The sequence below is a fragment of the Blastomyces dermatitidis genome (assembly GCF_000003525.1).
Source record: "Blastomyces dermatitidis ER-3 genomic scaffold supercont1.11, whole genome shotgun sequence".
NCBI lineage: Eukaryota > Fungi > Ascomycota > Eurotiomycetes > Onygenales > Ajellomycetaceae > Blastomyces > Blastomyces dermatitidis.
The window spans coordinates 659,092-684,164 of NW_025544784.1; the positions used below are offsets into that span (position 1 = coordinate 659,092).

At 47.2% G+C, this 25,073-nt stretch overlaps 10 protein-coding genes across 11 annotated transcripts; 4 read left to right on the forward strand and 6 right to left on the reverse strand.

Annotated features, from left to right (window-relative positions):
• Positions 1-702: 702 nt before the first annotated feature.
• On the reverse strand, positions 703-1,191 carry BDCG_17784 (uncharacterized protein; the record flags this gene model as incomplete). The annotated part of the gene is made up of 1 exon (XM_045426848.1): positions 703-1,191. One exon carries the CDS (start codon positions 1,189-1,191, stop codon positions 703-705), a length of 489 nt encoding a protein of 162 aa, XP_045282531.1.
• A 1,796-nt stretch (positions 1,192-2,987) lies between these two features.
• On the reverse strand, positions 2,988-4,773 carry BDCG_08387 (ubiquitin carboxyl-terminal hydrolase 22/27/51; the record flags this gene model as incomplete). Its single annotated transcript, XM_045424163.1, has 6 exons — positions 2,988-3,308; positions 3,396-3,821; positions 3,900-4,237; positions 4,317-4,409; positions 4,478-4,678; positions 4,749-4,773. 6 exons carry the CDS (start codon positions 4,771-4,773, stop codon positions 2,988-2,990), a joined length of 1,404 nt encoding a protein of 467 aa, XP_045272942.1.
• Positions 4,774-5,883: 1,110 nt separating this feature from the next.
• On the reverse strand, positions 5,884-7,597 carry BDCG_08388 (DASH complex subunit DAM1). The gene is made up of 4 exons (XM_045424164.1): positions 7,094-7,597; positions 6,956-6,998; positions 6,823-6,883; positions 5,884-6,763 (listed from the first exon to the last, which is right to left on the reverse strand). The coding sequence occupies exons 1-4, from the start codon at positions 7,412-7,414 to the stop codon at positions 6,568-6,570; spliced, it is 621 nt and encodes a 206-aa protein (XP_045272943.1). The 5' UTR covers positions 7,415-7,597; the 3' UTR covers positions 5,884-6,567.
• A 70-nt stretch (positions 7,598-7,667) lies between these two features.
• Positions 7,668-10,639, forward strand: BDCG_08389 (CRAL/TRIO domain-containing protein). The gene is made up of 4 exons (XM_045424165.1): positions 7,668-9,199; positions 9,267-9,308; positions 9,369-9,468; positions 9,529-10,639. Exons 1-4 carry the CDS (start codon positions 8,033-8,035, stop codon positions 10,095-10,097), a joined length of 1,878 nt encoding a protein of 625 aa, XP_045272944.1. The 5' UTR covers positions 7,668-8,032; the 3' UTR covers positions 10,098-10,639.
• A 154-nt stretch (positions 10,640-10,793) lies between these two features.
• Positions 10,794-13,210, reverse strand: BDCG_08390. Of its 2 annotated transcripts, XM_045424167.1 has the most exons (6): positions 12,729-13,210; positions 12,561-12,643; positions 12,261-12,329; positions 11,821-11,913; positions 11,730-11,744; positions 10,794-11,390 (listed from the first exon to the last, which is right to left on the reverse strand). In XM_045424167.1, exons 1-6 carry the CDS (start codon positions 12,772-12,774, stop codon positions 11,283-11,285), a joined length of 414 nt encoding a protein of 137 aa, XP_045272945.1. In that variant the 5' UTR covers positions 12,775-13,210; the 3' UTR covers positions 10,794-11,282. The 2 variants fall into 2 exon arrangements, with proteins under 2 accessions (XP_045272945.1, XP_045282532.1); XM_045424166.1 differs by having other exon boundaries at positions 10,795-11,744.
• Positions 13,132-15,960, forward strand: BDCG_08391 (beta-alanine synthase). The gene is made up of 3 exons (XM_045424168.1): positions 13,132-14,091; positions 14,287-14,601; positions 14,696-15,960. Exons 1-3 carry the CDS (start codon positions 13,976-13,978, stop codon positions 15,630-15,632), a joined length of 1,368 nt encoding a protein of 455 aa, XP_045272946.1. The 5' UTR covers positions 13,132-13,975; the 3' UTR covers positions 15,633-15,960.
• On the reverse strand, positions 13,992-17,161 carry BDCG_08392 (30S ribosomal protein S10e; the record flags this gene model as incomplete). Its single annotated transcript, XM_045424169.1, has 5 exons — positions 13,992-16,415; positions 16,496-16,566; positions 16,683-16,732; positions 16,797-16,931; positions 17,124-17,161. The coding sequence occupies 5 exons, from the start codon at positions 17,159-17,161 to the stop codon at positions 16,050-16,052; spliced, it is 660 nt and encodes a 219-aa protein (XP_045272947.1). The 3' UTR covers positions 13,992-16,049.
• Positions 17,113-18,578, forward strand: BDCG_08393 (uncharacterized protein). The gene has a single exon (XM_045424170.1). The coding sequence runs from the start codon at positions 17,209-17,211 to the stop codon at positions 18,178-18,180; it is 972 nt and encodes a 323-aa protein (XP_045272948.1). The 5' UTR covers positions 17,113-17,208; the 3' UTR covers positions 18,181-18,578.
• Positions 18,579-18,582: 4 nt separating this feature from the next.
• Positions 18,583-21,015, forward strand: BDCG_08394 (uncharacterized protein). Its single transcript, XM_045424171.1, has 2 exons — positions 18,583-19,111; positions 19,173-21,015. The coding sequence occupies exons 1-2, from the start codon at positions 18,625-18,627 to the stop codon at positions 20,702-20,704; spliced, it is 2,019 nt and encodes a 672-aa protein (XP_045272949.1). The 5' UTR covers positions 18,583-18,624; the 3' UTR covers positions 20,705-21,015.
• Positions 20,075-25,036, reverse strand: BDCG_08395 (leucyl-tRNA synthetase). Its single transcript, XM_045424172.1, has 4 exons — positions 24,802-25,036; positions 22,245-24,742; positions 21,976-22,174; positions 20,075-21,899 (listed from the first exon to the last, which is right to left on the reverse strand). Exons 1-4 carry the CDS (start codon positions 24,874-24,876, stop codon positions 21,279-21,281), a joined length of 3,393 nt encoding a protein of 1,130 aa, XP_045272950.1. The 5' UTR covers positions 24,877-25,036; the 3' UTR covers positions 20,075-21,278.
• Positions 25,037-25,073: the final 37 nt, after the last annotated feature.

Genomic DNA, 25,073 nt, shown 5'->3' on the forward strand with positions numbered 1-25,073 from the left:
TGATATGAGAGTCAGACAGAGAGATCTTAATGGCAGGGCCTGGGATGGTTGCAAAAAATGCCTCACCAGATCAATGAATTACGTTGTATATAGCTAAATGATGCTTTGTTAGAAACATGCACTCACATCCATTGATTGGCAACTTCAAATGAAATGTTTCCTCTCTAAATCCCTTAAATCAACTGAAGAGATCAGAGACCAATGAATGTCATTTGAAATGACTCTTATATTTTCTTTTTTTCAATATCATACACCATCTTAACCATCATATATGTTATTTTTGCTCGTGTCTGATTTTGCTTATGAGCTCTCAACTCTTTCATCCATATTCTCCTGCGTGTTCAGGATTAAAAAAAAAAAAAAAAAAAAAAAAAAAAAAAAAAAAAAAAAAAAAAAAAAATTGTGTAAATAAATAAACAAAGGAAAAAGAAAGGAAAAGAAAGGAATAGAGACGGTTACGCCATTTCTCACGATTCATATACTCCAGGCCTTGTGTTGTTAGGTTTCAAGTGTGAAGTCCAAAGCATATGTTGCATCCGAATTCTGAGGTCTTGGAACAGAAATCCTCGCTCTCCCCAAAAACTGACTTTGGACGCCAAGTGGGTATTGATGCCTCAAACTTTCAATGGGCGCCTCCTTTTTGATCCTGCAGCTTTTGGCGGTAGGGTAATATAGCTTGACACAGACAGGGTGAACCAGTTGTCAATCCTCCCCTCCAGTCCCTCCTCTCCTGGGTCCTAGAGCCGCTTCAACCTCGCTGAGAATATTAGTGTCAGATACTTTTCTGGGCTCCAGTACATGAGGAATCGTAAAATCGCTGGTCGTATCAATCATAGCAAATGCCAGAAGCCTGAAAGGATCCACATATATAAAAATTCCGTCGGGTGATGCGCTACTATTCAGGAGAAATGAAACTCTCGACGTCATGGCGAACAGTCCATCTGGCTGGAGTGCATACGTCTCGAATATTATTATTAAATGATATTTGGCATTAAGGATGTTTTGTTTTCTTCTTTCTAGTGCGAAGGCTATAACGTTGGGTTGCTCCTTAAACTCCACGGTCCAAGAAACGTCTGAAACTTCAATCCCTTGGGATACGCGGCCGTCAGTGCCATTAACTAGTACGACGCAAATGAATGGAGATGAAAGTGAGAGGTCCCGCGAGACATAGGCTAGAAACTCGTTGTCCATGTCAAAAATAAGATAGTATTGAGGATAAATGACTTTTATTGTTAACTTTTTCAGGCAAGGTCGACCGAGAGAGCTGTCGGCCTGTTCGGATGTCATACGCGATCAGCTCGGGTTTGGAAAACATAGTGATATAATAAACCCGTTCTCTCCCAATGTGTAGCGGCTGCAGCTCGGGCAGCCCATCCAAGGCACGATCATGGTGCCATAATAGTTTCGTTTGTTGAAATGAGAAGATCATATCGCTATTTCCTTTATTAGTATTGATATACCCCCAAGGAGCAGTGTTTTTAAGGCTTCAGGGCCAAGACGTACGGAGTGAACTTGATTCTCCTCGAGCACCATTCCTGGATCCCGACCCGAACAAAAAAGTATCGCTTAGCATTCACATCAATGAAATGTGGCGCGTAAGGGACGTCTCTCCGAGAGGGAGGAAGGACAGGCAGCGGAAATTTCCTGAGTGGTTGAATCTGGCAACAAAATTTGTCGCCCAGCCTGTTTCGAAGCTGGTAGTAACAGACCCATGAGCCAAAGATCCAAGTAGAATAGTTGCCCCGCGTTTTCAATGCTTTAACAACAACGAATTTAACAACAGATGAAGGGTTTCACTCCCTAAAAGAGCGCTTAATCTGGGCCGATTTGGGTTAGAAAGAAACTATTCTTGTTATCGGCGGCCTGGGGAAACATGGTATCTTGACGTACTAAATCGAGTATACCGTTTCACTGGCGAAAGAGTGTCGTTACCAAAACAGTCTTCATCCGTGAAATAGGGAAAGTGACGACGTCGAAGCCCGTCAGAGCTCATGAACCAGAGCGACCACTCTCTTAGAGTGCGGCTGGCCTGACAGCATCGTGTAATGTCGATGGGGGACAAATTTCTGAAGATGATAGCCACACAATCGAAGTTAAGCTGTTTAAAAACATCGCCTACCATTTCTTTGCCCAGCATCATCAAACCGCCAGAACTAAAAGATGCGCAGGCCTGCGTTGAACGAGGCTCGTCCACTTAGTCGTAAATTGACGCCATGACCAGGAATGGGCAGCCACCTAGAATTATAAAAGGAAGCGTAACAACAGCCCCTTCGCTTGCCCGTCCAATTTACGTCTTGCCTTGCAAAGCGCTCGCTTGGCATGGGAAGGTCTTTTTAGACATGTCCATGGTGATGCAATTTGTAGTAGGCGCTTGTAGTCCAACCGCGGTTGCCGTATCGAGCTGGCTATTCATCGAAAACATTGGCCTTCACATATGAACGGAGTTCGATTCGCAGCGAAATCCGGCCCAGGATATAACGGGCGGGAAAGTTGACGAACCCGCGGACTTTTTGGTGGTCATATGATTGCGCCCACTCCCCCGTGGACATGCTTGGCAGCCCTGGAGATCAACAGTAAGGCGAATCACGCAATGGAAAATGTAGGAGTTGCAAGCAGATGGATAGACTCAAACAGGAGGAAAGATAATTGGTCAACGACAAGGAAGTAATCTTTGGGGCAACCCCATGAAGACGACAGAAAGGGAGCAAGGGGAAACAGTAGAGGAACAACCCAGAAACCCCCACAGAAACTAGACTGTGAAGGTAATTGGCATAAGTAAATCACTAAGATAAGATAAAACTGCTTCGAGAAGCATATATCGTTCACGTGTGCATATACATCCGTAAATGGAGTCCGTCCAATGATCACATTAAGCCCCCCAACATAATAACTAGACAGGGAAGAAAATATAGAAAATGCTGTGAAGATGAAAGTGAAAAAAGGAATATAAATAAGACAGCAAACCTTCATGCCCAATATCATCAACACTAGCTAGCCCCAGACAGGGCATGAAGGGTGTAGAAGAGTAGGTACGCGTCGGCGCCCAGCACCTCTGCTTCATTGACCACGGTCACTTGGTCATCGTTGAAAAGGAACCACTGCTCGCCCTGCCGGCAATAAACATAATAGTGCCCTGCGTCAAGCTTGCCCTTGTGGACAACAGCACTGGAGAGGTCGTACATAAAATTCGAATTTCTACCTTTGCTCTTGGAGTGCTGGTGCGTCGTATACGGGAGCATGTTGATCGAGAGTGGAAAGTCAACTTTTCCTTCAACCTTTTCCGAGACGGAAAGTGTATGCTCGAATCGCTATCGGACATTTTTGCGTCAGCTAAGCTATTACAGGTATGGTAATGGAACAACCAATACTGGTTAGGAGCAGAGCCGAACACTGACCTTCAGCTGCATGCACAATATCACAGGCAGTTTCCTTATCCGAAGTTGCTTCGTAGCTTTCTGCGGGGTGCCTCCGCAGCCGCTACAGTTGTATGCATCTGCCATGAGCTTCTCCGGGGAGGTGAAACTCTGCAAGCAGCCGTCAAGTGTCGGGGTTGTGGTTAATTCACCCCCGCCAAGGGCTCGTTTTTTCTTCTGGACTTGAACGTCCAAACTGAGATCTATCATTTGATCCTCCGTCTGGGTGACATTCCCACACCTATCACAAGTCACGCTGCTTCGCAACTTTCCGTAGAAGGCGTTATGGAAAAAGCAGCGGCATGTTTTATTGTGGTCTTCAACGTGGTCATGAGTGCCCGCATGTAGCTTGTCTACCAAAAATTGGTAGAACTCATGCGCATCCTGCTGTTGATAACCGGAGAGGATCTATTTGTGACGATGGTGATGTGTAAGTTTCCAAAATTAAAAGATTGGACAATAATAAGACATTCGGAGCAAACTTACAGGACTGGATCTCCACGACGCCAATAGTAAATTAAGCGCACCAAATCCTTCCGTCTTATCGTCGTTATTAAATTCGGCAAAAGTTTCAGAGACAGCACAGCTGATGCAGTTCTGGACTGTACAATCGTACGTATGGTGGTTATTGCCGAGAAAGTATGTGGTCAGAAGGGGATCGTGAAGCAAAGTTTGCAATATGACATTCATATAGCAAGTTTGGCCTAAGTTAAATAAACCCCTAACGCCTTCCTTTCCACATATTCTCTTGTTCGCATTAGCCGCAACATAAGCTTGGTCGCCATCGTTCTCAGAGTCACCACCCAGTTTACGTTTTCTAAATCCTATTTTAAATACGTTAGGGAGAGAGGCCTTGGAGGGAGTCTTGCCCCAGTGATTTCGGTGTATTTTATTTAAACAAACCTGAAGGGTCGAAGAGGAAGTTTTCTAACTCCGCATCATAAACATAATCATCGCATCCTTGGCAGAATATAGTGCCCGTTCGGGAATCCGTGACTTGAATTTGTAAATTAGCAATTTGATTCAAAAACCTGAAGAAGGTAGGAAATGAATATAAGACTTACAAAATTTGTGGCCTGAATTCTGGTAATGAGTGTACCGGTCTACCGTTGTGCAGACTGCAGAGCACTCCAGACAGGGGTAAAAGGGCCTCAATGACTTTATTTCCGCAGGCTTGGGAGGCGGTCTCCGATGTACCTGGAGGAGGGCATGATGGAACTGGCTAGCAGTTTTCTCATCTTTTTCTAGAACGTCCCTGAGGTGTTCTGAAAAACGTGTTAGTACTCCGATTTTTTTCTTCTTTTGACCGATCTATCGCTGGGAGAGTGACAGTACCGCATCCAAATTCGGCATCTGACATGATGATAATTCTTATGTCCTTCCGCTTAGTAGCCTTCCGGACAGGCTGATAAAATGGATATCAACAAGGTGGCAGAGGATGTCCCCTAGCAATACGCTTAATAGGAAGCTCCGGATGGAGTATCAAAACTTCGACTGAAGCCTGACAATACGTAATTTCGTTTGAACCGCCGAGGAGAAGAGTTTCGCGCGGTCTATCAGACCAGGCTTTCCGTAGCAGTCCACTGTGCGCAATTCTCGGCGTAAGATCCGCTGATGCTGGGGATGATTGGAGAGTTGAGTCAAAAGTTGAAGATAACCAGTAGCCAGGTCCTTCTCTCCTAACAGCTCTTAAGAATAAAACCTTAGGTCCAAGGAGGGCGACACGGGGATCTGAGATAGACTGTGTGGAAGCGGGACTCAAATATTTCAGCGGGTACCACAACTCGTTCAATAGGAAGATTCAGGAGAGCAAAAGCTTTGTCGAGCTCCCCGAGGTATTGATTATGAGAATCAAAAACGCTACGTGTTTAGATAATTGCCGATATAGTTACAGGAGTTCGAATAATGAGTTCTCGTCTGATGGGTAGGTAGAGCTCTTGATGAGCGGCGATCCGTATCAAACGTTTGATTCGACAAACCAACGAAATACTGCCAAAGCCAACGCTCAGGCAAGCTCAAACGAATGTCAATGATCGATGACTTGCACAAATCCCCTCGCTGTGGCTTCTTGGGCAAGAGATTCGTCATATGAATTTTGTGAATTAGAAACCGTCGGAGGTAAGTGGTCACGACAAGGTAGGTGTAAGAATTAGTCGGAAATTTGGGCACAGCCCTTGAGAACTTCTGGTTGGTCGAGATATCACTCTCAGCATACGCAGAGGGAGATAACTAAATAATAAAAGGAGAATCGCTGAAAGTAAACAATAAGGAAAAAAGTCAGATGAATAGAATATCACAAGAAGAAGGATATGTTGAAGTTCGGAGATTTTTAGCATGATTGGCGGCGTTTTGCTTTTTTTTGCCGAGCGAAACGAAACCAACAACTTTACTTCGATATTTAGTTTTTTGGGATAATGACGGTTGCCCAACCACTGATCAGAGTGATACATAGTTTCACCCAACTATTACTTTGGAAGCTTATGTTTTAGTTTATTCATGGGTGTCACATTTCTACTGAGTTGGTCATTTATATCCATACAATTGGTGTCATATTATGAGTTTTCTAAATACACATGAGTCTTATAATAAACTTTGGTACCTGCAGTAATTAGATCTGCCAGCTACTTCTCAAGTCTAGCTAAACCCACAAAACCCGCTGCTTAGCGTATATGGAATGGGAAATTCAGAAAATAGGAAACTGGAAACAGTGGCGGCTATTGCACTTCCTTGGGGCTTGTGCATGGCGTGAACCATCAATAGCCACGATTATCTATTAATGGATTCGCCGTAAATTTCCAAAAAGCTTATCCAACGGGGAGAGTAATCTAATCAAGCAGCTCTTAGCTTGAATTAGCATATCGTGAGCGCATGGACATGTAGCCGGGAATCATTGGGTTTGGTAGTCAAGTTTCGATCTCTCTGCTGCCATATCGACGCCGGCCGTGTAGCCTTCCTTTCGCTCAATCTGCAAGCGCTACATGAGCTGTTAGGATAGCCAACTAGCGGAAAACGGGCGTACGGCTTTTGCACATCCTAGTGGGAGCGTTGAACAGCTCCCTTGCTTGCACGAAGAGAACAGATTTCGGTTGGAAGGTAGAAAATCTTTGGGTATATGAGCGTTCCCAGACAATGAAGTGTCAGGAATCTTTGTTCACTACCGAATTCCGCGAGCTCGTGGCCTTACAAGCCCGCTGGTTCGGCCGCGCGTTGAACCTCTAGTCGAATAGCGGCCTCCGGTTGAACCACGGCTAGATTGGCTAGTACCGCGGGCTGAGGGAGCGGGTGTTGAGTATTTTGAACTCGTTTTAGTTGATATAGGAGGGTTATCGACAAACGAGGTGTCAGTGGTCCTAAATAGAATTGAATAAGCCAATTGTTGTCGACCACAGAGCAGACCTCGTATTCTTACATGAAGGTTGTTTCACCGTCATGTTCTGTTGCTGTCAATGGTTCGTTCACGGTCACTGAGTCTAGTCATAGAAATGTCAGCGCCGTCGAATGGCTGCCGTGATCAGTTCTGATAGTGTGCGGCTCTGGATTACCTTCTGCTTGCTTCGCTCTCTTGAAGGAATCTGGAATGGGCGCCTAAAACGAAAAACATGTCAACGCGTGTCTCTATAAAGAACCTAACATAAAAAGCGAAAATGAGTGCGAAAAAGAGACATCAAAAACAGGCATACCTCAGGGAAGTCAACACAAAAAGCATTCATATTTAATCCATACAGGAAGCTCGCGAAGCTCTCATTAAACCGCGACAAGCTCTCATGCATCAGCTGGAGATGCATGAAATTGGCCTCGAGATCTGCCATGGAATCTGCCAACTCTGCAAACTGAGGCTCCAGGGCGTTCACAGCCGGTTGGGAGACACCATCTTGATTCCAGCTTCCTCCGAACGCGTGCGAATCTCGAATCGAGGTCCGTGAGCCTGGTCGAAGCGGGGTTGTAGGTCGGGATGAAGGGCGAGGACGGGAGGTTGATCGGTGTACCCCGCCGGAGTCCATGGCCAGGAAAATGGCGGGGGATGTGGGTAAAGGGTAAATCGGAGGTCGGTCCCTGTATGCGCACTACAGAGGAATATTGTTATTGTTATTATTATTATTATTATTAGGCTGGGGGGTAAGACAGCTTGAATGGTAGTTTAACTAGTATTGCTGCTCGTTTGATTATTATTGTTGAACTATTTTGGTATTTTGTTGTGATGCCGATATCAAAACTCCGCAATCTTGGCCTTCACGTGCAATGACATAAGCACTAGCCGACACGACATGGCCTTGAGGCCGACGAACAAACGAACTTCCAATATAGCTCCATTGGCTAGGTAGGATCTAGTTTTCAACACGCTCCTTGAAACCTCCCCAGATTTTCATCGCCATCTGCCCCGCATCGCGCTACTCTCCGTGTTGTGCTGCCATCTGCGCCGAAGCCCTCTCTAGCTGGGATCTGTATCCGGCGCAACCGAGGGCGAGGGACTGAAGTGCCAGGCAAGGGGACGGACGAGCCTGTGGCAGGTGCTTGTCGCTCGCTGAACTTTTCGCCCAGCAGACCAAAATATAAGCTTCGCTGTCTTCGATCTGCTGCTGCCCCCTTTACAATAATAATACTGCCACAATAATATATATATGTGGGCGGCCTTCCACCGCCGCGTCTCACCCTCATCTCTCAACTTCGTCTCTGTACGGTTGACTGAACAACGTGCGCATTCCGGATTTCGAGGGTGGTCGTCACCACGCGATCCCCCCCCAACCAGACATAACTGCTCCGGATTCCCTGATCAATATCCATCTTCCTGTACGAAATACGCTTCGTCGTTCTGGACATTCGCTGTTTCCGCTGTTGTTGTATTCGGCGGTTTAGGCTTGCGACATATTTATTGGGCGCCCGACAAAGCCAGCATCACGACTAGGATCTCACCGGTTCCAGGGCATTTCAACTCTGAGGACAAAGAAGCAGCAGGGGCAGAAAAATACGAAATGGCAACAGATCCAGCGCTCAGCGGGCGGCTTGGCCACCTTACAGAGCAGGAGGAGGCGAAACTCCGGGAGCTTTGGGCGCTCCTGTTCAAGATATTCAAAATTGGCCAGGCTGAGGGAACTGAGTTGGCGGATAGTTTATCATCGCTCCAGAAAACTCAAAGTACAACTGCGAACACGACAGATGCCGCCTCCGTGACGTCAAAGAAGAAGACAACCACAAGGAAACGATTTGGCTTCTTCAGCAAGTATAATGAGACTGTGGAAGAGAAAGAAGAAAATTCGACTGCCAATGGCCACGCTGTAGCTAGTCAGATGAAGCTGTCGGATGATGACGATAAATATGGACTAAACAAGGAGTTCTTGACTGCTTTATCCAGCCAATCGCCCGAGGAGCTACGGATGGCGTTCTGGAATGTGATTAAACATGATAACCCGGATTCGCTCTTGCTTCGATTCCTGCGGGCCAGGAAGTGGGATGTTCACAAGGCCCTGGTGATGTTGGTATCTACTCTAAAATGGAGGTCCCAGGAGTGGAAGGTGGACGATGAGATCGTGTTTAAGGGCGAGGCTGCTTTCCATGAGAACAGCAAGAGTGACGACCCTACCAAGAAGAAGGAGGGCGAGGATCTGCTCCATATGCTTCGAATTGGTGAGGCCTATTGCCGTGGCAAGGATAAGCTAGGCAGGCCGATTTGCTATATCAATGTCCGGCTGCACCGTATCGGCGCTTACTGCCAATCCGCTATCGAGAAAAACATCATCTTTCAGATCGAGACTTCTCGCTTAATGTTGGACTCTAGAATAGACACTGCTGTGAGTAATTGTTGTCACTGTCATGGCCTGTCATCAATCGATATCGGATGCTAACTAAACTGTTAAGGTTATTGTTTTCGATATGACCGACTTTGGGCTGGCGAATATGGTAAGCGTCCCCCTTCACCTTGGATCCGCCTATTACATATGAGCTTACATAGTATTATAGGACTATATACCTGTTAAATTCATCATTAAATGTTTCGAAGCCAACTACCCTGAAAGTCTTGGTGCGATTCTTGTTCACAAAGCACCATGGATATTCTCTGGTAAGCTCATATCGCTCACCCCTGTTTTGTTCGAACCGCTGCCTCTAACACATTCCACAGGCTTCTGGACAATCATCAAGGGCTGGCTGGATCCCGTAGTAGCTTCGAAAGTCCACTTCACGTCGAACTATCAAGAACTAGAAAATTTCATCGCCAAGGAAGCTATTCCCGTAGGGCTTGGGGGCAGTGACGACTACGCGTACGAGTACATAGAGCCCAAGGCAGGGGAAAATGACCTAATGAAAGACACCATTAAAGCCGCGTCACTCAAGGAAGAAAAACTTAAGATGATTGATGAGTATCAAAAGGCGACGCGAGAATGGATAGACACCGCCTCTACCGCTGCGGATAAGGGCGAGGAGATTAACAAGCAGAGACAAGATATCGCCTCGCGGCTAAGTGAATTCTACTGGAAGCTTGATCCATACATCCGAGCGCGCTCCATTTACGACCGTATCAGAGATGCTGAGGAAGCTATCTCTACATCCACCGCAATTACGATCCCGAAACCTGAAGAGGTCACAGTAAAGGATCAAGGTGCACTGTCAGAAAAGGGTGCTACGGGCGATCCGAAACCGCAGAGCCAGGTGGTGGAAACCACGGCTGTGGCTGCGGCTGCTGCTAGCTAGAATTGCTTCTTTTTGCTTTTTTCCCCCCTTCTCTTTGTCCTTTTTTTTTTAAAGTTCAGTTCTCCAAGGCTTTTCCTGATACGTCTTCATGTTCATTCTACCTTCGTTTTGCCCCGGATTTTTCATCCGCTTTCTAGATCTTAGTTATTCTTTATTATTCTCTTAGAAACCCCTTTTGCCACGTCTGTCTGATGTTCGATGGGAGTCATGCCTCATTATTTTTTATGGCCAACTCTTTTGTATCCTTACTGTTTTCCGCCTGTTTTTATTTATCTTCTCCATGTGGATATCAAAAAGCAACTGCTAAAATAACACAGTAGATTGGCGCGCTCTCACGGGCTCGCATACGCAAATCTTATGTACGTTTTTATGAATGAATGCAGCAACCGATAAATAAAAGAAGAAAAAGAAAATGCATATACACATCAGTTTTCAAGCAACCAGGCCATCTCAAATAATACAGTTACGGCTAATCCCACCCATTTTAACACATTTTTTGCCCACTTATAAACCGAGTGCTACATATCAGACAACTGTGAAACCACCTATTTATTTATTATTATTTACCAATAATAATAATGCCTAGGGTACCTCAGGTGTCTGTGCGACGGCGCAGAACGTGATGTACAGGTACATGTACATGTACATGTACCCTTTCTCCCCGCCCCCCCTATGTTGGGGGAAAGGGGGGGGAGGGAAAAGAGTTAACGCGGGGAATGGATTGGTTGCGCGGGAGGTGAGCTAGGGCATATGGGATTGATTTGATGGAAAGGTAATACATAATAATAATAGTGAAGTGAGTATAGGAAGTCATTATTCTACTAAATATCGTTCAGCACCTATGTTAGTCACGACATATTAACAACTGCAATGCAACCCCGTGGAATCGGGTGTTCATCAAGTTTCTTCTGGTCGGTCCGCCTTTCATGGAATTCCCGAACCCACCTCAACGTTGCCTTTTTGTTCTTCTCTTCCCTCCCTTCCTCCATATATCCACACATGTAGCTGTGCTAAATAGTTACCAACGAGAGGGGCCACAAAGAGGAGAAAAAAAATAAAAAAAAATAAAAAAAATAAGTGTCGCATAGCCCTCTTGTTCACATTATTTCCAACAAACGCACTCAGCCTCCCCCTCTCTTCCCCTCTTTCTTGCATCGGAGCGATTCAATATCATTAACTCCTAGTTTACATCTTCGCCTTCATCTCTTCGCAAAGCGCCTTGAGCTCCTCCTTGTCTGCCTCTGCGTTGGGCCAACCAACAGTGAGCCCCTCTTTCTCGTTTGGTTTTGGGATCTAAATTTTTTCGATGGCGGGCCCCTCCCGGGGGGTGGAGGGGGGAGGGGTTCAAAATGTTAGCATGTATGCCTTGATTTCTCACAAGTGGCTTTCGTATAATTTTTTTTTTTTTTTTTTTTTTTTTTTTTTTTTTTTTTTTTTTTTTTTTTTTTGCGCATTTGGATTATGTTGCAGGGGTACACTCAGAGTTTTTTTCTGTTGCTTTACATCTTTTTTGTAGACTTTCAACCTAAACAACTCTCCCGGCCTTGGGTTGGGGTGGGGATAAAAGAATCTTTGATAGGATGGATAAAAATGGACGGATGAGGGGAATTGAAAAGAAAATGGAAAACGTACCATGTGAATGTGAACCTGCGTTGGAATACGTCAGCAAAGGGAAAGAGAGGTTAGAATGAGAAGGGGTAGGGATATGTGGGTTAAAACATACATGATCAACAAATTGGTGGGCTGGTCTTCCGTTATTCTGGAGGATATTGAAATCCACGGCGCCCGAGGCAATTGCTAACTTTTTGGCAACGGGCTGTGTGTTTGATTTGTTTTGGTTAGTTGGCTAATTCTCCAGATACTTGTCTCGGGGTTTTGATGAGAAAAATATGCAGCAGTTTGCCAAGGAGTTTTCGACACAATAGAAAGAACGCCAGGCCAGAGCTTAAAATCGTAGCTTGGTGATCTATATGTAGCAAAAATGATGAACTGTGACACTGCTAAACTCTCAGAGATGCACTATGCTTCTTCCATGCCTTTTTCGTTTTGGTTCTTCTTTCACAAACTGCGGCATTTTGCTTGGGGAATCGGGCGAGAAATGGCGGTAGAAGGACAAGAGTGGAAATCACAGAGATATTATGGACGAATGTGTGCTCTACATACCAGAAGCTCAGCAAGGTCTTGATCGGGAATATCAGTCAGTTTGACACCGTGGAATTTGGGGATGACGAGCTGCGTCGAGGTAGAATTTGGCGAGTAGTTAGTTTATCGATTTCCAGCGCCGTTTCCATGATGTTGAGCTTGGTTTCTTTCATTGAAGATTTGGATGAGGAGCACAATTGGTTCGTTTTCCGCTCAGCCATTGAGACCAATGCCAATGGCAGCTTTGGGAGGGGCCTGGATATATGAACCGCCAATTGGCCACCAATGTAGAGAGATAGAACGGGGTGTGCATAAACTCACCGCGTGGCCCCTGCTCAGTGGCATTATGTCAAGAAAGGCCAGGACTCGTTCGCTCTCATAGAGCTTGAAGCTAGGGATCTCGCCTTGTTGACATAGGTTAGTATACATGTTTATAGGAGGAGGGGTTGTATGATGTCAGCTCCCCGGGAGTATAGGTACTGTACATACCCTTCACGATCCTACAGAAGAGACAAGCAGCGGAAGCAGCAGACATGGTGAAGGTATTTGGTATGAGATTAAACTTGGAAAATAGAAAGTCAATTGAGGTAAATAATAAATGTGAGGAAGAAGAACGTTCGACTTTTGTTGAGAGATGATGGCGGCTTCTTGTTGCTGATGTTGATATTCCGCTGTCCTGATTAGGCGAGGGGTCAGCGGTTCAGCTGCCGGTCGCCGGAGGGAAACATGACGCCCTGCGCCCCCGCAATGCACTGGTGACTAAAGATGACATGATAGTTAGTTATAGGTCAAGAATATATAAGCAATGCACACAAGATAATGCATGAGCAAGGAATCAAATCGCCACCCCGCCCCCAAATCGCACCGTCCCGGATTCGAACCCATGTCCATAGCTAGCTTACATAATAGAGGCAGGATATAAAGCAATTTAGGTCCATAACTTAGGAGGAGTGGAACAGGCTAGCTCAGAATCCATTTCTTGCCTTTTACCAGAGATGGCCGTGGCTCTGTCCAAAATACTCCTATACACCAATCTTTGGAAACTGCTCATCGGCAACAGTCGGTCGATAATTTTATGCTATTTTTTTCTCTCACTTCCCGAGACTACTCTAACACCTTGAGTCCAACTACTTTTCAGTACTTTTCTCTCTCCTACCCCTACCGGGTGTGGGATGAACATTGAAGCTCAGGTTGGGTGCGTGGAATTTGGGATCGGCCGTGTGAATAATACATCTTCACCCCGCAAGTTCTCCCCGCCCTAGGATATTCCATCCTTTTTTATAACCCAATGCAATGGATAGTGGGCGAATTGTGCTTGAAGCTGAAGGGATGTAGTATGTACTGTACGGCATTAAAAACTTTAACTTACATCCCGATTCAGGTCAATATCCCGAAAACGCTGCCCGGGTTGTGGAGCTGACAAGTAAACATCCCCGCTTCCGGCAAAACATTGACAGGGCTGAGGGGCATCGGTTATGAGCAAGCATACTATATATATACCTGCGATTCCAATTGATAATAATTGCTTCACCGGCTGATACCTAATTTGCAACTAGTATATTTACCTGCCTTGTCTGAACCCCTCATGAGTACTTCCATCTGCCGACGTATTACCACTACCCTCAACTCACCACCGCGCATTATCCAAGGCATCTTCTTCAAGGACTTATCAACCCATACACAGCGCAATTCAATATCAGCTGTTCCTATTCTCGCAGCTTTCATGGAGAAAAGCCATGCTGACCACCCAGCTTTCGGAGGCCGATGTTTCGGGACTACAGGCAAATAAGCAGAGGCTGTGGGATTATATTCATCATAGTTGCCAATGGGGCTCTGGCATTAGATGGGGAGAGTACGTTCTTTATTTATTTATTTATTTTTAATTGTTTATTTGCCCTCTAATCATAACTCCTTGCAACTGGTTACACTATGAGCTGGGCAACTAGTAGATGTTGATATATAGGGGGCAGGGGGGGATAAGGGGCGTTTAGACCAAATCAGAGGTAGTGGTGAACTTTCATGCTGACGTCTCATCTCCACCTTACAGTAACCCAACAGACACAGGAATGGGTCGCCTAGCCCTCTCGCAAGAAGACAAACAGGTACGAAACTGGTTTATCGAAACCACAAAGGCGCTGGGCTGCAATGTCACCGTCGATGAGATGGGTAATATCTTTGCTGTCCGCCCTGGGCGAAGAAAGTATGTCCCGGCTACTTTCATTGGGAGCCATCTCGATACACAACCCACTGGTGGTAGATACGATGGTATCCTAGGGGTCTGTGCAGGCATCGAGATGCTTAAGGTCCTAGAGGAAAAGGGGATTGAAACGGAGGGGGGAGTTGGTGTTGTCAATTGGACGAAGTAAGTTAGGACACAGGGGTCCGCCCTTCCTTCATTCCCCCTCTAAACACCTTGATAAACGGGAAAAATATAGCCATTAACCAAAAAAGTATAGCGAAGAAGGTGCTCGCTTCCCCATAAGCATGGTCTCCTCCGCAGTCTGGGCGGGCAAAATCCCTCTCGAAAAAGCCCATAACCTCCGCGAAGTCCCCACCGTCGCTTCCCTCCCCATAGCCTCCTCCGCCCCAGAAACCATGAAGTCCGCTCTGGAAAAGATCGGTTACCTAGGCACCACCCCATGCTCGCACACCGCATACCCCATCGCCGCCCATTTCGAACTCCACATCGAGCAGGGCCCCTACCTCATCACCTCAGGTCAGCGCGTGGGCGTCGTCACCGCCGTCCAGGCATACCGCTGGTACCGCATCAATGTCACCGGCCGCGACACGCACACGGGGACGACAGCCTTCGAGCACCGCGCAGACGCGCTCTACGCCGCTGCGAAAATGATGGTGCGTGCGCGCGAGATCGCGCAGAAACACGGCGGCCTCGCGAGTGTGGGGATCGTCGATATCAAACCGGGCAGCGTCAATACGATCCCAGGCTTTGTCAGTTTCAGTCTCGATTTCCGCGCGGCGGACACGCCGATTGTGGAGCGGTGCGATGCGGAGTTGCGGGCGGAGTTTGCGGCGATTGCGGCAGAGGAAGGGAAGGGGATTGGGAAGCCGTGTCGGGTTGAGTGGGTGTTGGATCTGGATAGTCCGGCTGTTAATTTCCATGAGGATTGCATTGGGTGTGTGATGAAGTCCGTTAAAGCTGTTGTGAAGGATCAGCCGAATCCTGAGTCGTTGTATCGGACGATTATGAGTGGGGCGGGGCATGATAGTGTCTTTACGTCGAAGAGGGTACCGACGAGTATGGTATTTGTGCCGTGTAAGGATGGAGTAAGCCATCATCCAGAGGAGTTTTCGTCAGCGGAGGATTGCGTTACGGGGGCGACGGTTATTCTGCAGGCCGTGGTGAGGTACGATCGAATGAGGTTCCAGAGTTAGTCCGCGTTATGAGTGTTTTCCCCTAAATTGAAGAGTCTATGATAAGGTCAGCTGGGTTATTGAGCTCTCAATGTTTGCAAATGAAATGAAAATAAATATTCAATATCAGGATTTCAGATAGGGTAAGAGTCGATTCGAGGTCGTTGAAGATACCGCCTATGATATCTGGCGTGGCCAAAATAAATCAGCCGGTGTAAGGCTCATGTTGACAGATTCTAAGATAAAAACATATGTGGAAAGAGCAATCGTCTTTAACGTAAAGTATTCTTCTCCATTTGAGGTTAAATATTGCATTATTTAATTCCCCCATCATTTGGATCCACCCACACGATACCCGGGGATAATAATCCCTTCCCCTCCCTTTCCAACACAGGACAAAAACATCGCTAGTCCCTCCATCATCGTCATAATCTTCATTTAAGAAGATGGAGCGGGAGCACCACGTCCGCGACCGAAGCCGCCACGGAACGAAGGAGCAAAGTCGCCGGGGGCACCGCCTTCTTTACCCTCACCCTGCTCACGGCGTCTGTAGCCACCATCTCCACGGGGACCACCACGACCGCCGGGGCGTCTCTCGCGCTCTTCACCGCCCATCATGCCGCGGGGGGGAGCGTGCGAACGCTGCTGCTTGATGTGGGTAGCGGGGACGATCTCAGCGGGCAGATGGAGCCATTCGCGGAGGTAATCGAGACCTTCGGGAGTGAGGGTATAGTAGTAGTATTGCCACGAGAAGCGGGTCTTGAGGTAGCCGCGCGAGGTAAGGGATTGGCAGGCCTTGATCACCTGTTGTTTCCGCATATGGGTGTTATTTAAGTGGTTCTCTTTCTTTAATATACGTACTTCAAATTTTCGGGGTGACTTACGTAGAGGTTCTTGGTGTCAATGTCACCATGCTTGGGAAGGTTGAAGTCCTTCTTAGCCACGAGTACACCCTCTATTAATTTTTGTGAGAATAATTAGAATCGATATATCCATCCCATATATGCGAACATAATATGTGATAAAAAATGAACATCTAGGGGGGCGAAATATTGCGCTTGGTCAACATACCACGGAAGATGTACTCGTGGATCTTCTTGCGGTCAGCTTTGGGGATCAGCCTGGAGAGTTTTGTCAGTATAATCAATATTCAGCACACAACTAACATGAAGGTCATCAACTTACATTGTCGCGAGTTCCTGGCGCAATTCGGGGAATCGCTTTGACAATGGGGTATTCGGGCGGTGATGAGGTCGAAGCGGAGGTATAGCGGGTTGTTGAACTGGTGTTGCAGCGCTTTTGGCGTCGATGCTTTTCTTTCTTTGGCCGATAAGTGTGAGCGGAAAGCGTGACTAGGGTTTGCCCTAAACGACGAATGGGGAAGTCGGAGAAGAAATTCGTGGCTGGTGCAGCTGACTAAGTGGCTGATAGGATCATGTGATTTCAGTCCCCAAAACGACGTTCGATTTTGTCTCGGTGCATCTTTCAATCACCTATCAACCGACAAATCACCTTCGCGACAAGGCATCGAGGCGCAGAAGAACATCCATCTGAGGCTACTGAAGATATCAAAAGACAGTTATATTGTGTTGCCAATATGGCACCTCAAACGATAAATTTCCTCCTCTCCTCCTTCCCTGGGTTGCCATTGCCACCCACCCTCTCGTTCGCTCTCCCATCCACCGCAATCATCGCCGATGTTGCGGACAACATATCCTCACGTCTACCACCGTCCCTTAGGAATGTATCCGATCGTCTTCTTCTCACAACTACTAGCAATAGACAACTTCTCCCCTATTCATCAGAATCTATCGCCACCCTCCTTGATGGCGCGCAAACCATCTCACAATCCACATTTATCCCTCTTCGACTTAGCGCCAGATTATGCGGTGGGAAAGGTGGTTTCGGCTCACAGCTTCGTGCTGCTGGAGGCCGTATGTCTAGTCGCCGCAAAGGAAACCAGGAAGAGAACAACGGCTCTAACCGTAACCTCGACGGCCGTCGACTACGCACCGTGAAGGAAGCCAAAGCGCTGGCCGAATACCTTGCGCTCAAACCTGATATGGACAAGAAGGCAAAGGAAGCTAGAAGAAAGCGATGGGAAGCTGTGGTCGAGGCAGCTGAGAGACGGGAAGCGGAGATTCGAAACGGGGAGGGCAAGGGAAAGGTTGATGGCGTTTGGATGGAGGATAAGGAGGAAGTGGGTGAGAAAGCGAGAGAAGCTGTTTTGCGCGCAATGAAAGAAGGCAACTGGAAAGATAACTTGGCTGGAGCTGAGTTTTTGGATGGATCCAGCGCCAGCGCCAGCGCCAGCGCCAGCAATAGCAGTGAAGATAGCAGGTCTTCAGCGAGTCCGAGCGATGGAAGCGATATGGAGGATGTTGCTGAGACAAGCACGAGTGCGACGACACTACCACAACCAGCCAAATCTACGGTTCCCGCGAGGCGATATTTTGGTTTTGACGACGAGGATGACGATGAATTAATGAGTGATGAAGAGGACGAAGAGGGAGAGGCGGATATACCTGACGGAAAAGAACTTGAGGGAAAGGGGAAGGGGAAGGCTTAATTTCAAATTGTGTCCGCTTTTACCTATTTTTTTCTACTATGCAAGGCGCCAGGAGTTAACTATCATCATTGGGGTAATTTTGGGTCTGGTTAAGCTGAATGCTGCTTTAGCTTATACATAGGATAGGCACTAGGATGATTGCTTATTCCTTTCTTCGATGAAAATCCATGAGCACTATATTTTTTTCTACTACTACTATTATTATCACTCTCATTCCTTTGATTGTCTAGCATCGTAAATCTATCTCGATTTTGGCTTCTTTTGCTGGCGGCTACATACATGTGCAACTGTGGTGGTTTATCAATCTGATATCGTTTCTACGGTTGCCCTGACAAACCACATAAGCAGTCTTAATTTTCTTCCGCAGGCAAAGCTTCAATAGCGGTATAGTATTTCTCTATAGTTTGGCGCACCGATTGGTATTTTAATTAATTAATTAATATAATGTCCCTAAATCCAAGGTCTGCATTGCGGAGACTTATCAAATTCGGATACTTACCTTCACCCGCTCCGCGACTATCATATTCTGCTCTCTCGAAATGGAGACCGGCCGCATGCCGCAAAGACTGTCTAGAGCATACATTATACCCTCCGCGACGACTTCTTCACACTTCTCCAGATACCCTTGATAGTTCAAACACCCCACCACTAGAAATACCCGAGAGCATCCCGCCGAACCTTGATCCTACGTTGCTACCGTTTTCATGTCCCGGCTGCGGCGCATTTACGCAATGGGTCAGCCCCGACGAAGCTGGTTACTACTCGATCAATAGGAAAGCTGTGAAAGAGTATATTCGCCGTTTTTCTCCCGATTCCGAAGAAGGTGCCTCTGCAGCTGAAAATATTCAGAATGGGAGCAACATTGTCGAGATTGTAGATGATGCGCCCGCCGAAGGAAAGTCGGCTGTTCCGTCTGCGCAACCGCATGAAGGTACGTGTTGTTGAAGATGCGCGAGTTAGGGTGAACCTTGAGCTAAGGATAATTTCTATAGATACGACACCGCCGAATGATATAAAAGTTCCATTCTGTGACAGATGTCATGGCCTTATAAATCATGGAATCGCGTCTCCTATTCCCTATCCTCCAATATCATACATCGAAGATATCATTGCCGAATCGCCATACAAACACAACCATGTTTACCACATTATAGATGCTGCGGACTTCCCCATGTCCCTAATCCCTAATATCAGCCGAATACTAGATTTGGCAAAACTGCGTACACAAAATCGAAGAGCGAAAAATATACAGTACGGGGGTGGAGGCCGGAAACCCGTTCTAAGCTTCATTATCACCCGTTCTGATCTCCTAGGTTCACAAAAGGAATTCGTGGACCATCTAATGACCTATGTCTTAAACGTAATGCGCGAATCACTAGGTTCGAAGGGTGAAAATGTACGTTTAGGAAATGTGCACATGGTTAGTGCGCACAGGGGTTGGTGGACGAAAGAAATCAAGGATAAGATTTGGGAGGAAGGCGGGGGTGTTTGGATGGTTGGGAAAACGAACGTAGGCAAAAGCAGTCTACTCCAGGTTGTTTTTCCAAAATCCCCGAAAACCCTACCCCCTTCCAAGCTACGTGCCAGCGGCAAATTCGAGGACAGCTTACAGCCCAACAGCCGGATTTGGAGCTCTACCGATCCCAGCGTGGATCACAGTGACCTACCGCTCCCAGGAGAACTTAAAGATCCTGACCCGAAGCAGAACAAGGAGGTCAATGAAGAAGTCGATGTTCTCCTCCCCCCGGCCCAAAAAGTGACGCAATATCCAATTTTCCCTATTGTGTCTTCCCTCCCAGGAACCACCGCATCCCCTATCCGCATCCCCTTCGGCAAAAAAAGGGGCGAAGTGATAGATCTCCCCGGGCTTTCCCGCGGCGGTCTACAGGAATTTGTTAAAGACGACCACAAAGCAGACTTAATCATGAAGAAACGCTTAAAGCCTGAACGGCTGACGATCAGGCCCAAACAATCCCTCGTCCTCGGCGGGGGACTCATCCGCATCACACCAGTTGACGCAGACAATATAGTCGTCCTCGCCGCCCCATTCGTCCCCATACAGCCACACGTAACCTCGACGGAGAAGGCTATTCTCATGCAGGCAGAGCAGCGCGAGATGTCCAACGTACCCAGAATTACAAAGGAAGGTATCGCTGAGTCGATACAATCCGCCGGTGTATTTGAGATTGACGGGGACGTTACCAAGACGTACGGCAAGCCGACCTCATTGCCGCTGGACAGGAAACAGAAGAAGAGGCTGAGCACGCTGCCGTATCGAGTCCTGTCGACGGATATTGTGATCGAAGGGTGTGGATGGGTAGAACTCGCTGTGCAGGTGCGCACCAAGGATCTAGAGGCCGGGGTTATGCCCAAGGTCGAGGTGTTTACCCCTACAGGGAAGTTTGTTGCGAGTCGGAAGCCGATGTGCGCATATTCGTTTTTGCTTGAGAAGCACCAGAACGCTGCGAGGAAACGGGCGAAGAGGCCGATGAGAAGTGTAAGGAGGGCCAAAGGAGGCAGCTAGATTTGGGCTGATATTACATGCTATGTGTGCCATCAATATGATGGATTTTTGAGAAAGTTGTATTATTTAGATCTCATTCAAACCCCCTCGGCCGATTTGTCCGGTTTCGTTTTATCAACATGTAATATATATAAGAACAAACTGTATGATATGACGAGTAGAAAGATTTTTTCAACTTACGTTTGGTCGGGCTTTTATTATAGATAGCATTGCGATCCCGGTTGGGCACAGCGTCGTCATACATTCGTTTCCCGGATAGAGTCAAATGCATAGATAAATGAATCTAAATACAAATACAATATATAACCAAATGACCCGAAAACGTAAGTAAGGCATGAGATTTATGTCAAATATCTATCGAGGTTTATCGGTTTTAGGCTATGCCCCTGACGGTAAATATTAACCGCTCTAGACCTCTAGTACCTTTTCTTTTTCTCCCTATTCCCTTACTATGGATGCGCAGAGAATAATAATGGGCAATGAATAATGCACGGCATGATGCCCTAAAAGACCGAAAATAACATGGAAACAGTTTCAAGAAAGAAGGAAAGGAAATAAATCATAACAACGCAGATCACGACCCATCAACTTCAGGGATATTCTCGAAATGGAACGTAGGTTGCCCGGGAACCGCATTCTCCGCAATGATTGGTAGCCCTTCCCTCCGCTCGCCATCCAGGGTAGTACCCGCCTTACCGCCCTCCTCAACGGCAATGACCTCCACAACCTTACATCCAGTCGTTCTGATCAGACCCGCAACCATATCGCCAAGAACCTGTAGCTCATCGAAGCCCAGTTCTCGGTTAAAGACGGTCTCCGGCTGCTCCTTTGCCGTGATCAATCTCTTCTTCAATCCCTGGACAAACGGCATGGCCTTCTTCATCTCGCCAAGTTTGCTTACTTTGCCATTTAGCTCTTTATCGTTGATGGAGAGGGAGACAGCGTCGAAGGCCTCGCGGACCAAATCAATATACTTCTCCTGCCAGCTGGGGAATTTCTTGGCGGCGAAGATGGTCAACTTCTTTGGTTTGCGAGGGTCGAAACTGACGGTTTTGCCCTTAGAGAGTTTGCGAGCAAAGGTGGCTTCTGAGGATGTGATGTTCGAGGCGGTGGTGCGGACGTAGACTAGAGCAGAGGAGAGGACGGGGGATGGCTCTGGGACCTCAGGGAAGAGGGCTTTTTGGATGGTATCCGGCTATTTAATGAGGAAAATGTTTAGTCTTGACGCAATTGATGCTTCTAGAGTAATGGAAATGTTGGGATAAGCATACCTTCTTGAGGACCTCCAGCCACACGTATTCAGACCAGTGAGGAGTAATCGGAGTCAAAAGGAGAGCCTGCAGTTCAATGTATCGAAGGATTATATCGCGATGCATACCAATGCCGGCAGCGGTTGTTGATTCGCGGTAGAAGTCTCTTGCACTGGTAAAGTCGTAGAGCGCCCTCTTCAGAGCAAGTTTGAAATTGGTACTGTGGAGGAATTGAAATTAGTTATCGATATACATATACATCTATGGCCAAACAAGGGTTATTAACTTACTCAACATAATGCTTCCTTGCCTCACGAGCCAAAACATTCAGTTCATTGTCGAATAGTTTATCGAAGAAAGCATCGGCAGGGCCAGTGCGGAGAGAGTTGTCTTTCGCAACCTCCTCGATCCACTCCTTCAGTGTAAATAGACGCAAGATATTGCTGTTGGCGACTGATTCATCAAAGTTTGCATCCTCAATTGCGTCACCCGCATCAGCAAAGGCGATTCGCGTGGCATCCGCGCCATATTTGTCCACTGCGTCTTTCAATGTCAAGAAATTTCCAGTACTCTTGCTCATCTTCTCGCCGTTCAGTAGCAAATGGCCATTGACTCTGATGGAGCGTGGCCAGTATTCCCGAGGGAAAAGTGCGGCGTGGATATATAGGCAGAACGTGAGATGGTTCTGAATAAGATCTTTTCCTGAGACTCGAACATCCAGGGGGTACCAGTACTCAAACTCTCGTCTCATTGTGAGGAGAGCCTCCTTGCTAATACCGGTTGATTGAATTAAATCGTCGCCAAGGTCTCTCCTGGTGAAGATATAATCCCAAACCTCGTCCGTCATTTGCTCGGGCTTGATGCCGAGGCTGCCCGGTTCCTTTCCATATCTATCAGAGTGAAGAAGGTGTGCAATGGTATAGTATGCTTGGTAAACTGTACTGTCACTCAAACTTTCGACGAGGAAATGAGGATCCCATGGCAGTCTAGAGCCCAAGCCGTAGGTTCTGGCGCATGCCCATCGGTTGAGCCACTCAAGATTCTTCTCAAAGCCATGGCGAGCTTCCTCAGAATAAGTGTTGAGTGGCCCTTTTACATAGTCGAGAGTATCTTTCTGCCACTGTGGGTCGTTTTCGCCATAATTTAAGAACCATTGACCAAGATATGCAACAACACATTCGTCACTGCTTCTACTGACAACCTTACCAGCAGGGTCTGCAAACGGGAACGCATCACCACTCTTGATGAGAGACTCGCGGACTTTTTCTTTGGCTTCCTGAACCGGCTGGCCTTTAAACTCTCCATGGAGCATGGTACCCTTATAAAACCCTTCCGAGTACGCCAGCTCCTTTGCCTTGGCGAGCTGAACGGCATCCTTTGGCGAGTTGATCTTGAGTTGTGTTACCAAAGTTGGTGCCGTAAGGTTTCCGTATGTAGGGGTTTCAATTATGGGAAGGATTTCCAATTCAGCCCATTCTTTCTTAATGCCGTAGTAATCTGCTTTCTTTGCGAGATCGACCACGGTCGCATAGTCGTCTGGGCTGTCTGATGGCACCGACGTTACGACGCCAGTTCCCTTAGTTGGGGAGACAGCGTCCATAGGAAGTATTCTAACCCCTGCTGTATGAACGGAAAGAGGTGCATTGACCAGCGTGCCAACAAATGTAGAGCCAGGGGCTTCCACCACTGGTTCGAGTTCACTCTGGTCCCGTGGGAAATTGTCGCTGCCGAAGAAAGTGCCTTGGAATGCCATGTTCCAGGCTGCGCGTTTAGTAACGACGTAATATTCCTTATCGCTGACCTTGTAGAGCCCATAAGATATTTTAGGCCCAAGGAAACAGCATGTCTGTCCATACATTGTTTCAGGGCGCAGGGTAGCAGGTACAAAGTACACATTGGCATCAGGCTCGATTTTCCCCTTAACAAGCTCTTGGGCAGTCGGCGACCATTCCTTAACTTTAAGCTTCAGAGCAGTGTATTCTTGGGGACCAACGCCTTCTCCCTCAGTCCGGTCGTGATCCATGCACGGCTGTCCGTCCTTGGGCGAGTAGATAGTATACCGATTTCCATACAAGATTTTTCCTTGTTCGTGGAGGCGATTCATCTGCCAGCGGGTAAACGCGTCGTAATAAGGATTGGCATCCGTGGTCACGAACTGTCTCCGCCAATCGATCCTAGCTCCGATACTATCGAGGTCTCGGACACACAGGGGCGGGAAGAACTCGAGCCAGTGGGCGGGGTCCGCAAACTTATGCACTTCTTCAAGGGGTATACCCAAAGCCAACATAATTTGGAACTGGTATTTCATCTTCACCGTTTTGGCCGCGGCCTTGCTCTTCTTCCCAGAGAACTTAGTCAGGTCCTCCTTGGTTTCCTGAGTAGGAGCGGGCGGTTCGTCCGCCTCCCCGTCTTCATCGGTGTATCTCTCAAAATGTTTCCCGAACTTTTTAATGTCGTCTACCAACTTGTCCGCACAGGCCTTAATAGGCATTCCAGTGCAATGGAAACCAAGAGGGAACAGAGCTCGCTTTCCCTCCATTCTAGCAGTCCCTGCCATGAATTCTACCTTACTTGCAGTAAAGCTGTGGCCTGCATGTAAAGTTCCATTCATATATGGGTATGCCATGGTGCCAAAGAATTTTGGGAATTTTTCCCGGAGGTCGGCAGCGGAGATTGAGCCGGGAGGAATTTCCGATATAGAGGGAGCATCGACCTCGAAGACCTTGTTCGCCTTCCATTGCGCCTGATATTTCTTTTCAATCGCAATAAGACTATCTCTTTTGTCCGTCTAAACCACCCCTATTAACAGTTGTCTCTACTCAATGTGCGGGGCAGCATCGTACTTACATTCTCAAGCTTCAATGTATTTTTGGCGCTATTGCTGGCGTCCAGCGCTGCAGCTGCAGCCGCGGCAGCTGCCATATTTTCTAGCTAAGAATGGTCGAAGGACAAACAAAGTGGTGGGAAGATGATAGGTTTTCTCGCGATTTGAACTTCTAATGGCGGGGTTTTATCGCAGGCGCATCGTGACACAATCAAAAAATCCGCGGTTGGATAAAATTGCTGACTCATTCAAATCACCCAGTGCAGAGAGTCGGACTTTCTTTTGCCCGAACTTC

What these genes read in the sequence shown, in the direction of transcription:
- BDCG_08391 (XM_045424168.1), top strand. Translation starts at nt 13,976, where the DNA reads ATGCTGACCACCCAGCTTTCGGAGGCCGATGTTTCGGGACTACAGGCA. An exon ending in TCTGGCATTAGATGGGGAGA is followed by an intron (nt 14,092 to 14,286) that starts GTACGTTCTTTA and finishes TCCACCTTACAG; the next exon opens with TAACCCAACAGACACAGGAA. An exon ending in GGTGTTGTCAATTGGACGAA is followed by an intron (nt 14,602 to 14,695) that starts GTAAGTTAGGAC and finishes AAAAAAGTATAG; the next exon opens with CGAAGAAGGTGCTCGCTTCC.
- BDCG_08389 (XM_045424165.1), top strand. Translation starts at nt 8,033, where the DNA reads ATGTGGGCGGCCTTCCACCGCCGCGTCTCACCCTCATCTCTCAACTTC. An exon ending in ACTCTAGAATAGACACTGCT is followed by an intron (nt 9,200 to 9,266) that starts GTGAGTAATTGT and finishes TAAACTGTTAAG; the next exon opens with GTTATTGTTTTCGATATGAC. An exon ending in ACTTTGGGCTGGCGAATATG is followed by an intron (nt 9,309 to 9,368) that starts GTAAGCGTCCCC and finishes ATAGTATTATAG; the next exon opens with GACTATATACCTGTTAAATT.
- BDCG_08390 (XM_045424166.1), bottom strand. Translation starts at nt 12,774, where the DNA reads ATGTCTGCTGCTTCCGCTGCTTGTCTCTTCTGTAGGATCGTGAAGG. An exon ending in AAGACCTTGCTGAGCTTCTG is followed by an intron (nt 11,914 to 12,260) that starts GTATGTAGAGCA and finishes TCAAACACACAG; the next exon opens with CCCGTTGCCAAAAAGTTAGC. An exon ending in CCCACCAATTTGTTGATCAT is followed by an intron (nt 11,745 to 11,820) that starts GTATGTTTTAAC and finishes ATTCCAACGCAG; the next exon opens with GTTCACATTCACATGGTACG.
- BDCG_08393 (XM_045424170.1), top strand. Translation starts at nt 17,209, where the DNA reads ATGGCACCTCAAACGATAAATTTCCTCCTCTCCTCCTTCCCTGGGTTG.
- BDCG_08388 (XM_045424164.1), bottom strand. Translation starts at nt 7,414, where the DNA reads ATGGACTCCGGCGGGGTACACCGATCAACCTCCCGTCCTCGCCCTTCA. An exon ending in GAGAGCGAAGCAAGCAGAAG is followed by an intron (nt 6,884 to 6,955) that starts GTAATCCAGAGC and finishes TTCTATGACTAG; the next exon opens with ACTCAGTGACCGTGAACGAA. An exon ending in GACGGTGAAACAACCTTCAT is followed by an intron (nt 6,764 to 6,822) that starts GTAAGAATACGA and finishes AATTCTATTTAG; the next exon opens with GACCACTGACACCTCGTTTG.
- BDCG_08394 (XM_045424171.1), top strand. Translation starts at nt 18,625, where the DNA reads ATGTCCCTAAATCCAAGGTCTGCATTGCGGAGACTTATCAAATTCGGA. An exon ending in GTCTGCGCAACCGCATGAAG is followed by an intron (nt 19,112 to 19,172) that starts GTACGTGTTGTT and finishes TAATTTCTATAG; the next exon opens with ATACGACACCGCCGAATGAT.
- BDCG_08395 (XM_045424172.1), bottom strand. Translation starts at nt 24,876, where the DNA reads ATGGCAGCTGCCGCGGCTGCAGCTGCAGCGCTGGACGCCAGCAATAGC. An exon ending in ATACATTGAAGCTTGAGAAT is followed by an intron (nt 24,743 to 24,801) that starts GTAAGTACGATG and finishes GGGGTGGTTTAG; the next exon opens with ACGGACAAAAGAGATAGTCT. An exon ending in GCAAGGAAGCATTATGTTGA is followed by an intron (nt 22,175 to 22,244) that starts GTAAGTTAATAA and finishes ATTCCTCCACAG; the next exon opens with TACCAATTTCAAACTTGCTC.